The following is a 15493-nucleotide window of genomic DNA, read 5'->3' as shown; positions in this document are numbered from 1 at the left end:
CCAAACAGAATAAGGATTTGCCAGAATGTCCTGGTTCTTTAAGCTAATCCCCTTATAGGACCAAGGCTAAACAAACACAGTACACAAAGGAAACACAGACCCCTAAATTACACAAGACCATCAGTATCACCAAACACCTCAGTGTAAGACAGAGAAACCTGATGGTATGTGTCACTGCTCCCCAGGCATTACACTGGACACACATTTTTCACTTTTCAGTTCTCTGATAAACCATCTCCTTTCGTGCTCACACAAACAATATTCAGATTCAGTTTGACAGTGGCACAGAAAATAACCAATACAAGCATGAAAATGCCACTGAGAAGAGACACAGACTTCCTAATGCCATGTTACTGAAGGGCAGTGACACCTCAAGTTTCTTTTATTGTAGCAGTGATGAACACAAATGATAAATACCTTATGCATACTCTTACATGTAAACACATCTCATAGGACAAGAGGACACAGCTGTAAGCTACACCAGGGAATGTCTGGGTTTGTCATTAGGAAGTCTTCAAAAGGAGTGGTGGGGCATTGGAAAGGGCTGCCCAGGGAGGTGGTGGAGTCATCCCTGGAGGTGTTTAAGGAAAGACTGGGCATGGCACTTCGTGTCATGGTACAGTTGACAAGGTGGTGTTGGGGTGGACTTGATGACTTCAAAGATCTTTTCCAATATAGATGATTCTCTGATAAGAATGAACATGCACACTTGTCTAATTGTTTCCAAAAAAAAAAATCTTCACATGGAAGATCCAAAAATCTGTCAGTGGAAGAATAAATCTGAACTAGGTTAGATTAGGTTAGTTAGTAAATAGGTAATTAGATTACCTAGCTTCCAAGTTCAAATAGAACAAGAGTACTCATACTGCATGAGAAAAATTATTATTATTAAAGTTATGCATCTGTTTAAATATGTACATAATATTAGGCTAAGGTCAAAGCCATACATTAAAACTTTTACAGTGGAAGACTTGCCTCCTTTAAGGAAATGTGGGTATTTTTATCCACCTAATAAAGCAAATTTGTACTGCATTTCATTTTGGATGATGCAACATTGCAAAGTTCAGCATTTATTATTATTCAAACCATGAGCTGTATAGTCTTCCAAAAGCAGAATCATGCCTCCTAATTTTGGCTAAAATAGCATCTGTTTTAGGTATCATGCACCTTGGTGGCTGCTGATGGCTGAGATTTACTCCAGGCTACCTATGCAGCTCAGCTGTGGAGCTAAATTTAGCCCCTGCTGGATGAACTACCAAGAGAACCTGCAGCTGTACTTGTGCTGGTTAACCCAAACCAAAATCCTTACTGCTGAAGCTACAATACTCAGTGCAGAAGTTGATGTTTAATTATTAATTTGCCTTTACCACCACTGCACTGATGAGAAAAGTATAGTATTACCACAGAGACTGAAGCAGAAAGACAAGACTTGGCAAAATGATTTCAGGGAACTTCCCAGCAGATTTCCCAGCATGTCAGATTAGCATCCCTCCCACAGAAACCCATTAGCTATTAACAGAAGAGCCTTAATGCTACTGGAATCTACAAACCAAATAGGTTTACCATAGGACAGGAAAAGTGCAGGGGGAAAATACTCTTTAAATAAATTTCAAAATTCCTAAAAACCAAAGAGAAAACCAGTTATTAAATTATTAAGTTACTTATGATGATGAGGAGTATACTGTCAGAAAAGTTCACACAGGCTCTCATCAGAAGCAGATAATGCAATTACTTCAACTAACCCATTAAAACCACTTACTCTTTTTTGCAAGGCTTTTTCTTCCCATGTTTCCCCAAAGCCCTGAGAATACTTTTGGAAGCACACATGTATTTGTGCATGTTCATAACAGAGCTCCCTCCTTCACCCACCACTTCTTTTCTCATTCAGGTCTAAAGCCAAGGCAAACACTTTCACTTGTCAAAAACTTAACTTTCACTTATCTAGCCATAAAACCTAAGATTAGCTTAAGCCTGTGGAATTGAAATTTACAAATACACTCCCAGCACTGTCTGAGAGATGTCTGTCTTGAAATCAAAGCAGGCACAAGCTCTGCCATTCCCATTCTGTGCAGCAATCTGATTTTCTGCTGTGGTCTGGCTGTTCAACATGAGCTGTGACCTTCAAACAACCTCACAAAGATCTGAGCATATAGAAACAGGAATTCAGGCAGATAAAAGCAGTCTGAAAATGCAAGAGGAACTTCCAATATGACAAATATCTGTTTATATTACTCATAAAAATGTCCCAATCTTCAGGGTCCTAAATGTCTCATGAAATTTTAACTACCAAGGGATCATTTGAATCCTTGATTTTGTTGTTTGACTCTTCTTAAGGTTTCTTTTTAAAATATTATGTAAAAATTATGGAAGAAAAAATCCTTTTTAAAGCTTGAGGTTTTTCCTTTTGTTTTCTATATATCGACCTTAAAAAACAAACAAAAAAGAAAATACATTAAAAGTGTTTTGAGTTCACACTTCCAATAAAGGGTCAAAGGCAAGTAGTAATTGTTACTATTACGAAAACATTATTTGCATATCAAAATTCTAAGCTTTTTAACGACATAAGTGTTGTCATATTTGGAATCCTCTGACTGCATTTATCTGTACAATAGTGTGCAAAATATCTATCATTAATTAATGTTTTGACAATACCAGATTTTAGTCATAGAAACAGTCAGGAGACACATTTCAGAAATAGTTACTTTTTTTATAACAGCTCACTGAAGTTTAAGGTATGTACTTTTTTCTTGAGTCTATAATATCAGATTTCTTGGTCTAAATGTGTTTCAATCTATTCATTTTTAATACCACATACTTACTTTTAGGCATTTATTTTCAAGTACAGGAGTCCTCTTTTCTTCTATTTCTTCCAGAAATTTCTTCCATTATTAAATAGTGCATACTACTAAAAGGTGTTGCAGAATTTTTGATTTTCAATGTATTAATTATTTCATAATTTTAATTATCATTTAAATAATAAATGATATTTGGTAGTATCTATTTCTCTTTTCCCATAATTTAAAAGCAAACATTCTCACATTTTTCTATAAATCCAATAATTTATTTCTTGAACTTAGATTTTTAATAGATTGTGGTCGATGGGAGTCAATCTCCTGTTTTTACACACATATCCTACACTGCAAAAAAATCCTGCAGTGCCAGATTGGTTGTCTCATTCATTGGTAAAATAAATCCTGTGGATTTATGCTTCTTGCTCAGGCATAGTGTAGGTCAGCTTATAAACTTATTTCAATTGGTTTTGCTTTTTTTCAGCTATCTCCTTCAAATCCTTCAGGACATCCAGCAGGAGCTGACCTAAAGCTGCACACACAGGCCACTGTCCCAACATGACTGAGTTTCTATCAATACCACTTCTGCCTTCCCTGCTCTACTTTCTTTTGTCAGAAATCTTGGTCTCACTTATAGTCAGGATTTCCTCTGCTTTTCCTTACTAAATCTTGTCTACTTAAAACTTTCAATGACCAACCTTTGTGATGCATTAGCACATCATAAAAATGTGACTCAATTTGAACACAACCTGTCCCTAGTTCAGAAATTTCTGTGTCGAAGCTTAGTAGAGACTGTTATATTTTACCAGAATCAATTGTCAGTTTTCACTAAAAAAATCACAATTATTTATTCTTATTGGCTTTGTCTTGCTAAATGATAACATGAAAATATTATAGAGAGTTCAGTTTGTACTGTAAAAAATAACCAAATTTATTATCTACATTAAAGTTTGAAGCAGGTAACAAGATATCAACTGTAAAAACATCTTCCAAGAACCACTCCAGCATCTCCTCCACACATACTGTCCATAGTAGTTATGACATTTAGCAGTAGGGTCATTAGCAACAAACATTACACACACAGTTCAACATTACAGACTGTTCTCAATCAAGAATCAAATCTCCCTGGGATACAAATCATCTTTTCATGACCCTCTGCATTATCTACCAAGTCCAACCAGGTCCTTCAGCAAAAAAAATCCCACGGATGGGAGGAAGAACTAATCAAAACTGTTTTCCCTAACACATTTTGAGTATGTACCATGGGGACTTTATCCCTTTCTGCAGTAAGTGGAGGGGCGGTTCAAGTGCTAAAGCCTTGGATGTTAACAAATCAGACTGCCTTTGCTAAATGTAGGCCCAACCACCCATTGCTTTCAGCGTGGTTTGTAACAGTCCATTGTATCATTCAACTTTTTCACTGGGTAGGTACTGCATCGCAGGGAGTATGAGTCCCACTCAGTACATGCTCTCTGGCCAAGGTGTCTCTGAAACATTTTCAAAGTTAGTTTCATCGTCTAACTCAGTTCTTTCTGGGGTGCCAAGTCACCACAAGACTTGATCTTCAAACCCCAAGATGGTGTTCAGGCGGTGGCATAAGGCACAGGGTACATCTCCAGCCCTCCAGTGGTTCTTTAAAACACTGTAAGCATGCAACAATTGCCTTGGCAGGTTTGTATGGTGTATGATGTAATTAATCTGCCAGGCCTCCTCATATTTATATTTCAACCATCACCCACCATACCACAGTGGCTTACCTGCTTGACTGCTTGATTGCAGTGAATGTTTCACAGTTATGGATAACCTGGGACATACTGCCATTGCTAAGTCCACCCCTTGATCACAAGTCCATCCCTATTTTGCCGCTCTTCCCTGAGAACCTGAGGCCATCATGTAAGAAATAATTCACCCTTATGCTGCCAGTCCAGATCCACCTGAGACAGTTGAATCTTGGCAGCCCAATCCACCTGTCCATTGCTGGGATGCTCTTCAGTAGCCCAGCTCCTGATGCATGTGCATCTACTCCATGCACTTTTACAGCCAGCTTCTCTACCTGGCCAGTGATGCTCAGCACAGCTCATCATCTCAGATGGGTTTGCCCCTGTCCTGCCAGTTGCTCCTTTGCCCTTGGTCCAGCCACCCCACAGTGCATTTACTGTCACCCACAGTCAGTGTAGAGCACTGGCCATTTCTCTCATTCAGTGATATCTAAAGCCAGCTGGATGGCTTTCAGCTCTGCAACCTCACTTGGTGCTCCTTGTCCCTCCACAGCTTCTGCAATTTGCCATGTAGGACTCTATGATGTAGCTTTTTATTTTCAATATACTCCTATAACAGAGCAGGAACTATCACAAAATACAGCATATATTCTTTTTATTTCCTGTTAGTTGATTATGTGGTGAGACATCCTCAGCACATGTCACCTTTTCCTTCTGCTCTCCTGACAATAATCCAAAATTTTCACCTTTGTCTTCATGATAATTTCCAAGATCCTTGAGTGACAGCTGTTTCCTGTTCAAGGCCCCTGGATGGTCAGAGCCATCTACTTACTCCATGTAGTATCAGTGGCATGATGTGCATAAGGGAATTCCCCTTTGAACTTCCAGCCCACCACAGGCAGTCAGGGTGCCAGGAGGAGCTGTGCTTTGGTGCCAATCACTCCTGAAGCAGCCCAAACCCCTTCAACAAACTGCAGCAATATCATTTTTAGTTAGTGTTAGCAGGCCAGATCCTTTGTATCCCTGACTCCAGAAACCCAAGGGTTACCCTTGAGTCTCTGTGGATAATTTTTACCAGGCTGCACTGTAAAGCCTGCTTTACATCTTGATCTACTCAATCTGGCCCATGGGCTTACTGCATTTATCCTCCCCTGTTCCATCCCCCAAAACTGGGTACAATTATTAATTAATTCCTAGAGGTACCACCCCAGGCCCAGGCAGAAGAGCAGCAATGAACACACATCCCAAATTATCCTCATTGCCCTTGATGTTATCATATCATACAGTATATCACACAGTACATCTACAAAGCCATTCTGATCCCTCTCCCCATTCTGAAAATGAGCATTATGAAGAACACATACAGGAATGTGTGAGTTAGGTACCACACACACATGCACGGACCAAGAAACATTGTAACCAGAGGGCTCTATACCTATTGCAAAAAAATGCTGAGATCAAAATCTTTTCCAACCAGCTCTGAACAGATCTTCATTTAATCATTGGTTGAAACCCAGCAGGAAATTAAGCCCTGTGCAGCCAGTAAGAGGGATAAAAGGCAGAAGCAGGTTGAGATGACCATTTATTGGTGAACAGCAATGTGATAAGAAAACAAACATTAACAGCAACAATACTAATAGCAACTATATGGAGAAGGTGATTTACATGCAAAATGCTCACTGAGTTCAACCCCATGTGACTGCACCATATTAGAGCTGCAGCTGCCCCACCACTGCACTCAACTCTTGCTCCCTGGAAAAAAGGAACAAAATGGCAGGAAATCCTCCACGCAGTGCCTTATTCTTCTACCCAAAGCCACATCCCCCTTCTTTGCAGAAATGTAAACCCCTTGCTCCTGCCCCTCATGATGATGTGAATGGCAGAGCACAACAACACAGGGGTGCTGCAAGGCCCCGAGCTGCAACCTCATGGGAGCTGCCAGAAAATTAACACTGTCTTTGGCAGAAACTAGGACAACTTGATACATTCTAATCCTGCTAATTCAATACACTACAGATGTATTATCATAATTATAAAAAAATCCCTTTGTGTCAAATTATCCATGTAACAGTACTTATATCCATCAGTTTATAAACCACCAAAATTATCCTTCAAGTCCTTCTAACCCAATACAGTCTGTGATTATTTTATTTACTCAAATGACTACACACAAAAGCAAATCAGTAACAACCAAGCAGAGTACAAAGGAATAAGACTGCTCACCACCCTTATTAATTACCTGACTTGATAAGACATAGTCTTCCTCCTCACCAAAAGAATCACTCACATGAAACATGAGGTGCCTTCACCAACAAAAATCCCAGTACTGCAATCTTTTTGTCCCCAGGCCTCACACCTCACACTGAGTCCGAACCTTTAAAAACTAGTTATATTGATAGTGATGGTGTATCATTGCTCCTTGAAATATGAAACCTCTGGCTTCCTCAACTGAGCAATTCCCTGCCCTGGGGAAGGTACTGAACATTCCTGAATCTGACCATATATAATCTGAGTTTTTGGGACTGGAAGAACAACCACCACCAATGGGTATCCCGAGGAAGATATTTCCGAATTTCCACAGGACGACTGCTTTTGACAAGATCACAACAATCATTTCAGGAGCCCCGGAGCTGCTGCTTAATTGGACTGCAACCACCACCCTGACCAACAGGGGCCACGCTGTACTCTGTCAGTTCAAGCCAGTGTTTCTGAACTTTCTGTCTTTATTGTAATTTTACTATTAAATTGTAACTCCAGCTTGAAATCTCTCACAAGATATTTGTGTGGAGTTTATTTCTCCTGCTAGTTTACCTGCAAACCAGCACAACCACCCACCCCGTAAGACTTCAATATATACAAATACAGACAGATCATTCTGGTGCACTTGCTACAGTTTGACATCACTTCATCCTTACAGAAATACTGAAAGGAACATACACTGAGCAGAACACAAACTTCACATTAAAAAACTGGACTAAAGGTGATCTAATTTGTCATTTTGATAAATTAAGTCTACCAGAGATAAGAATTGGGGGAATTCTGCCTTTCTTTACAAGGAAAATATTTCTTTTTTTTAAATTTTATAACTTTATTTAAAAACTTCAAACTTTTTTTAAACTTAAAAGCTTCAGGGCTTACATTATAGCTACCCTTTTAAAATTCCCTAGAAGACACTTGTAATATCGAAGATATAGGATAGATAGTAAGTTTAGACAGGAAAAGGCAAATATAGTCTTAAGATGAAAGGTGATTTCTCAGTCATCTTGCCACAGGCCAGAAATTTATCCAAGAAGAAAAAAAAAAGCAGCAACAATAACAAAACCCAAACAAAAAACCCCCAAGAAAACAAAACAAAAACACTAACAAAACAAAACAAAACAAAAAAACCCAAAAAACCCCCAAAAAAACCAAACAAAAAAAACCCATAAAAAACCACCCAACAAAATAAAATTTAACAAAAAAGACAATTGGGTCCATTTATTAGCAAATAACACAAGACAAACCAGCTAAGTCAGAACTTCCTACAAAGCTGCGTGCTAAATGACATAGTGGCAGTTTTAAAATTGTTTTAGTGATATTTTTTTTAAACACTGGAAAATAATTCTCTCCGCATCAATATAGGAGTTGATGGTAAGTCTTACTGGAATGATTAATTTTCTGCACTCAGCATTTTAAAATGAGTGAAGGAACATTTTTCAGCATTTCCTGAGGAAAAAAAATAAAGTCTAGTGCTATAACCAAGTTTGTGTATCTGTATTTCTAAATTTTAATAGTTCATCATGGGTCAGTCAGTTATGAAACATTCTGAAGTACACTGAAGCAAGAGTTTTGACATAGTCATTTGAAATTCAGATAAAACCCTGAAACTTAAACACTTCACAGCAGTGTTACAAAATAAGCATTTATTTGATCTTCCAGAGCAAGGACTGTGGCAATTCCTATCCTTCTAACATCTACTATTCTCAATAGTAATAATTATATTCTCAACATAATTATTTTACTATAAATACCTTTTTAAATGAGCAATAAATGCAAAGGGTGAGAAGAGGAAATAAAGTTTAAATGAGGTCATACCTAGTCATACTGCTAATATTAGTACACTTTAAAAAATCTAAATATTTCACATGAAGATAAACGGAAACTGACCAATTCTGAAAAATAATGTAGCTCACTTTGAAAACTCTGCAGATCTTTAATTAATTAAGCAAAAGTCATTAAAGATATAATTAAATACAACTCTATTGTGCCATATTTTGATTTATCTTCCAGTAATATATAAACACTCTATTAAAATACAGTAAACTGACAGATGCTGACAGAGCACAAGAAACAGATTAGTACATCCCAAACTGCTCAAAGATTAACCTTTTATTAGAGATTAATACTATGAAAAATTGGGCAATGCAGAACATCCTGTAACAAAATCAGATGTCTAAATGCTTGGAGAAACAAATAGCTTTGATCAGTTGCAACAGCTTCTTATAAGAAATAAACTTTAGCAACAGCTTTTGGTTGCTCTTGCTATTTAATTTAACCAGCTCCATGGTATTCTCACCCAGTCTAAACACTTTTTCATCTATCATTCCCTATGGCCACATCTCACACATAAAAGCAAGCATTCTCCAGTTTTCTAAAATAATGCCCTCTTAATTTTCAGAATTATGCTGCTCTCAAATCATGCTCCAAATACATGTGCAAATTAGCTCTCTCCAACTCTTGCTGTTTTGTACTGGCCTTGTGTCAGGAAAAGATAATCCTTGACAGTCAGCAGTTTTCAAAATTTCTCACCACCTTCATCTTTCTCAGTGAAATTAAAATAGCAATTAAGATCCTCTTGGGTGCCATTATCTGTGCAGCTTTGCATTGACATTTCAGCCTTTTGTCTTTTCTTGTTCTTTTTCCTTCTTTGGCTGGATCAATTACCTGTGACATATGCCAATTATAACAAACAAACCAAATTTTTCCCTTGTGTAACTTCACTGACTCAAACAGCTCTAAACCAATTATAGATTCATTCTGGTATAGGCAGAGAAATATGGTATGCCAGACTGGTCTTCATTAGCTCTGCATTCCACTCCACACTAAATCCAAATTCCCTTCTCTTCAGGCCTCCTCCCAGCTCAGCCTGTACTCTACTCATTATGATTTCTTTTCTCTTTCCCAGCATTTCAGTATAAGACAACGCTCTTCTTCCTGAGTCTCCTCATAAAACCCAGCTCACTTAACTTCCCTTCTTTCTGCAGGTCCTCCTTTTGTGCAACACAGTTCACACTCTTACTTTATTGACTAATAGTTATCTTTATTTGTAAGAATGGGAAAGACCCTGTTGAGTCTTTCATCTCCCATTTTTTCACTTCATCTCATCTCTCATCAGTCTGTATTATAAATTCTACACCACTGTTTTCCAATCCCTGCTTATTAATGAAACAAATAGCTCCTTGTGTTATAAAATTAATGAAATTTGCTTTCTTATGGCTAAGAAATTAGAAGTTGAGCAGCAGACCCAGCCAGCCCCCCCCCCCCCTGCAGTGCTCTCCCACATCTCCAAGTTATACACAGCCATCCACAGAACTGGAAGCTGGGTTAAGAATCTGCCCATCATTTTGGTGTAATGGATCAACCTGGACACATCTTAAGAAGCACAAAATTACAAAATTGGTTGTTATCAGTTTTGTTGTCATCTTGCAAGAAAACACATTGGAGAGAAGTGCCCAGTAGAGCTCTCACTGTGGCAATCAGACTGCAGCCTGGACAACACTCCAATCAAGAACCCTCTCCCTAAGCCTTCCTCATGTCCACTGTTGATTCAATATGATATGTGCCCAGATCCATATTCTTTGATTAAGACAGGGAAACACTTGTAGGGTCTCTATTACTGCAAGTCTTAAAAAACAGGGATATTTCCATCCTCCTGGTTTTTACTAAATTACTAAATTTAAGTGACATAAAACTCTTCATGCAAAGCTGTGTCTCACATTAAAGAGAAAGGCCATGCAGGCACAGGCACCATCAGATAAATTTATGCTCCAGCTGGCATGTAAAGGAAAATTAAAAGGGACAAATAGAAAAGCTCTTGCCTCACTGCCTTGGGCCATGGCAGCACACTTAAGACACTGGAAGCACTGTGAAACATTGCTCCTGGAGTGTTGTCACCTCCTCTCCAGCAGACACCCCGGGAGGCATCCATCACCACCATCCCAGTCCTTCAAGGGAGCAGCACACTCTGGCTCTCAGCTACATGACTGCAGTGACTGGCTGCCACTTGGACAGTTATGAAAAGTTTGGCCAAGCAAACCTGTATCATAGTCTGTGGAAACTGGAAGAAGGATCATGTATAATTGCAAGTGTATTCATTGATTTGTCCTAAACACACCCATTTGCACTTCCTGTTACTGTTTAAAAGTAACCTAAGTTTTCTGCCAATTAAGACTTAAAATGCCCTTTCCAAAAATATCCACACAGAGCTCTAAAAAGTATACGGTCTGCAGCAAAGAACTAGGTTAGTATTTAGTGCTCAAATATAATAGGCATTGTTTGCATAAGACTACACTTCTATTTGTGCAGCTCTACTCAAACGAAATACTAATCCTATTCAATGCAACAGAAGCTTTATTCAATACTGAAAAAACTAGGTTTCTGCAAGACTGTCCATGCCCAATGCAATATTAATATACCACATTTTAATGAGTTCAAATTAAATTTAATGGCTTGATTATGCCAAATATTACATTTCACAATAAAATCTTACATTTTAAAGTCTTCCCACCCACTAACTTATGCTCCTTTTCACTGATGACAACTGTATTATTTCAGCTTAAAAGAATAAAAAAATTTGATTTATTGTGGGATTATATTTCTCTCCACCATGTCCTTTAAATATGTAGTAGATCTTTTTGTGTGCAGATTTGCTAAAAAATTCAAGTCTTGATCCAAAAGAGGCAGTAGCATCTGCTTGCTCTCTATTTCAATAAAATTCTACATATATTTTAAAAGAAGTTGCAATTTTATGTTGATTTATTTTAGGTAATTTAACTTCATTTTAATGGCTATGATATACTTCTTTTTTTTTTCCTTTGGACATGTAAGGCTGCAAGGAAAGACAATGAAAATCCAGACACTGCTGAAAGACTGTGCTGCTGTGTCCTGGTTACAGTAAAACGGGATGGAGCTTTAATGCTGTTTATTCCACACCATACACATTATCACTGTGGTTGATGGGGGCGTGGTCCCAGCAGGAAAAGCCAAGGAGCAGGAGGGAAAGTGCACCCTCTTGCCTGGGAGAAAGCATTGGGATCAGCCAGGTGGGCCCAGCCCCTCTTCACCACCACCAGTCCCTTCCCCATTCCTCCGAGCTGTGGCTTTACCGTGTGGTGCTGAAGGACAGCAGGACAACTGCTCCAGGGAATGTAAGAAAGGAGGAGGGAGAGCCAAGGTCAGTGAGCCATTCAGAGCCCAGGCCCCAGCTGAGCCAGAGAAGGCTGTGCAGAACCAAACTGTTGGAGTGGTCAGGGCAGTGAGTGGCACGGCACCAGATTCGGGGGGGTTTTCTTGCCCTACTTAGACTGGGCTGGGGGAATGAGAACATGAAGCCACGGCAGCTCTCATGGCCACATTGCCTTTGTTTGGAGTACACAACAGGCACTGTCTCTGGGAAGCATTTCTTCTTCTGTTCCCAGTGCTTGTGGGTGGGACATCCTCTTTTTATACTCTTTTCTTGCTACTGATATGGTTATTATGATTTTAGTAAATTGTTATTTTAACTCATAATCTCTTCTTATTGTCACTCCATTGGCAGAAGACACAGGAGGAAAGGGAACATCTTGGCTGGAGTTTCGTTCCCTGCAGTTGTTAAAACCACATGCTGAAAGTAAAACCTGCATTTGAAAAATGCAAGTTATTCCAAACTCATGCTACCAGACATGTAAACCCAAATCCTTACAGGGGTGCAAAGGCCATGGCTGAGGTTAGACAGGTTGTTGCCCTGGGGTGCAGCCTGTAAGTGTGCAAGACTTAAACTCCAGCTGCTCACAGTGGAAGCCACTTGCTCTGTTAACAGATCACTGAGGAGTACCAGGCATACCTGAAGACAATCAACACAGCTCTATAGCTGGAGTCTTATTTCCCCAAATATCCTATAACTCAATGACGCTGGTGAATTAAACTGGATTTGATAATCCAAGTGAGATTAGAGTTGAGAAAAGCATTGAATGTGCTTATTATGAAATAACAGAAAAGCTATTCTGTTTCAGATCATCGCTCTGAAACAAACACAATCAGCAGCTCTGCAAACTTCACCAATACACAAACCATCTTTTTTTGTTATCAAAACCAGCATATCTGGTATCCAGGCACAGCCTAAATTAATTCTAGAAAACACTTGGAGTAATCGGTCATAATCCTGCTAATTAAAAACAAGTGTTAGAGCCTAAATTCATTTGATTTAGCAGTATCCTTTCCAAATGCTATGCTTGTACCTTGTTCTAAACAACAGTAAAGCTCTCACAACTTGCACTTGACCTGTTTTGTAAATAAGTATTTACAATCCTTTACTAAAAACAACAGAACAACACTAAAGAAAGTAACACATTTTCACATTGACAGATTCAGCAGTCTTTAAAGCAGAATAATGTCCTGTCATCTCAAACAATAGTACTTAAATACTTACAAAGTCCAATACATTCTTGTGAACAAGGGGTTTGGGGAGGAAGGGATTCACTGGGAAATGCCCACTTCATAAACACCTGTCACAATAATCCCACCTCAATAAGAAATTATCTAAACCCTTTAAAACCATTATACAAGAGATAACCACGGTTGTTTCCAGTCAGGCCAGTGATTATAACCAAAGTAAGCCCATGGCACAAAGTTAAGTCCAGATCCCATATTTGTGGAGACTAACTCCTTTGAATTCTGCAGAGGGTCACTAAAGTACCACTGACCTCAAGGTACACTTGCAAATCACAGCAGAGCTACTATCATTCTTCATTACCATGGGTACTACTCTGGCAACAGCCTATTTTTGACAACACACGAGCATGCCTTTTACTTCAGCTGCTCATTTCTCCCTGATTACAAGACATTTTATAATAATATTCATTAGTCAGTTATTCCCGAAAAAGGTGGACGACTGCTTAAAATTACACAAGATCCAAAAATACTCATATGTTTTGCACTTTTCTCGCAGGAAATTTATTCCAAAATTCAGCAGCCCCTATCAACAGCAGCTTCACCAGGTAATTTAAAAGCTGACAGCTGGAAGAGTTATGGCTTTGTTTACTGCCTTCTGCCAACAACCAGAACGACGGTCTCACAGACTGAACCTGCATGAGACAGTACCCAGTGTGTAACTACCAAATAATTACCTGCCATCTATTAAACGCGTAGTAGCGATCGTCGTTTGTGTGTCTCGCAGAAATCAAAAGACACAGTAATTTAAATTTGGATAACCAAAAAAGGAAAAAAGCAGAGGTCACCTGAGGAAAAGCTGTGCCGCATGTGTTAGGAGCAGAAACCAGCAGGGACGGCCCTCACAGACACGCGAGGCGGCCACGGGGGAGAGGCGTGAGAGCGAGGGGAGCCCGACTCCAGCCTCCGAGACACTTTTCCTCTGCCCGGTTTATGCAACGAAGGTCTCCGGAGGTGGCTCCTGAGGCGGAGCAGGAGCACGGCTGGCAGCGGGGCGCCCACGGCCCGGGCCCGCCGCGCCGCCTGTCAGGGGGAGGCCGGGGGAGGGCAGGGCTCCGACCCGGGACGAGGCGGGACCCGAGCCGTCCCCCCTCAGGCGAAGGGCGCTCTTCAACAGCGAGCGAGCGGGAGGACGGCTGGGGCTCAGCCGCGGCCGTCCTTCGCCTCACCTCAGCTCCCTTCCCAGCTCCTCATCGCTCCCGCCCGAGCGCTCCACCCGCCCCTGTACGCAGAGAGGCGACGCGGGCCGGCACTCACCGCGCCGCCGTCGCCGTCCTCCGTCCGCTGGTCCTGGATCCTGCCGGCGAGGGGCGAGCCCTGCAGCAGCTGCTCCAGGCAGGCGGTGCTGGGCAGCGAGGAGCTCTTCTGGTGGGACAGGTGCGCCCCGGGCCGGCGCCCCTCCCTGCCGCCCGCCGGCCCCTCAGCGCCGGCGGCGGGCTCCGGGCGGCGGCCGGGCGGCGGCCCCTTGCCCTGGGGAAGCAGGTGCTCCCGCAGGCGGCGCAGGGCGGAGCCGGACTCGCCGGCCGGCTCCAGCGGCTCGGCGGCCGAGCAGCATAGGTTGGGCTGCGAGGACGAGAAGACGCGGTCTAGCACTTGCCGCCGCCGCTTGAAGCCGCTCCACTTGCCGCCGGGCTGGAGGTCCCCCTTGCCGCCGGCCGCCGGCGGCGGGGCGAGGGGCTCCGCAGTGCGGCGCTCGGCTGCTGCCCGCCCGCCGCCGCTCCGGCCCTTGCCCCCCAGCTGCAGGTTCTTCCACAGCCGGGCCTGGAAGGAAGCCGCCGGCTCTGGCTCGCTGGGCTTCTCCCCCGTGGTCACTCGGGGCTCCTTGCCCGGCTCCATCCTTCTCCTCCAGCGACTGGTGCGGCGACAACAGCAGCAGAGCCCGCCGGAGCCTACCGCCCTTCTCCGGTGCGGGGCGGGCCGAAACGGAGCGGCGCCCGCTGCCGGAACGAGCGCAGGGCTCCGCCGCACCGCCCCCCGCTCGGCGTGGCGCGCCCGGGGGAGGATGGTGCTGCAGCCCTGATGCTCAAGATAAAGGAAGGACGAAGCTGCCACCCTGGCCCATCTGGGCAGAAAGTTTGCCACCCTCTGCCCAGCAGCCTGGGTGATCCCTCGGTGGCGGAGTGCGGCGCCAAGCCCCGCAAGAAAGTTCCCGGCGAGGCGCGGGGGGAGCGGTGGCTCGCGTGTAGACAGATGCAGCAAGCCCCGAGAGGAGCCGGCGGGAGGGGTTTTGCCCTGCCCAGCTCCACACCTGCTCCTGCAGGGCAGCAGGCATGATCCCCGACCTGCGGCCACTTTGTGGAG

General features: G+C 42.2%; 1 protein-coding gene across 1 annotated transcript in view; it reads right to left on the bottom strand.

The window, feature by feature from the left end:
* Positions 1-15493, bottom strand: part of MCTP1 (multiple C2 and transmembrane domain containing 1) — a 215244-nt gene that overhangs the window by 199677 nt on the left and 74 nt on the right. The window contains 3 exon segments of the mRNA XM_079331356.1: positions 14450-15090; positions 15093-15338; positions 15341-15493. The exon segment at positions 15341-15493 is cut by the window's right edge and continues 74 nt beyond it. Of these exon segments, the coding sequence (XP_079187482.1) occupies positions 14450-15090; positions 15093-15338; positions 15341-15464 (1011 nt within the window). The 5' untranslated portion in view covers positions 15465-15493.

Source organism: Erithacus rubecula (genome assembly GCF_903797595.1).
Source record: "Erithacus rubecula genome assembly, contig: SUPER_Z_unloc_3, whole genome shotgun sequence".
Taxonomy (NCBI): domain Eukaryota; kingdom Metazoa; phylum Chordata; class Aves; order Passeriformes; family Muscicapidae; genus Erithacus; species Erithacus rubecula.
The sequence above is the reverse complement of the archived record's forward strand: the minus strand, read 5'-3'. Positions and strand labels throughout refer to the sequence as shown.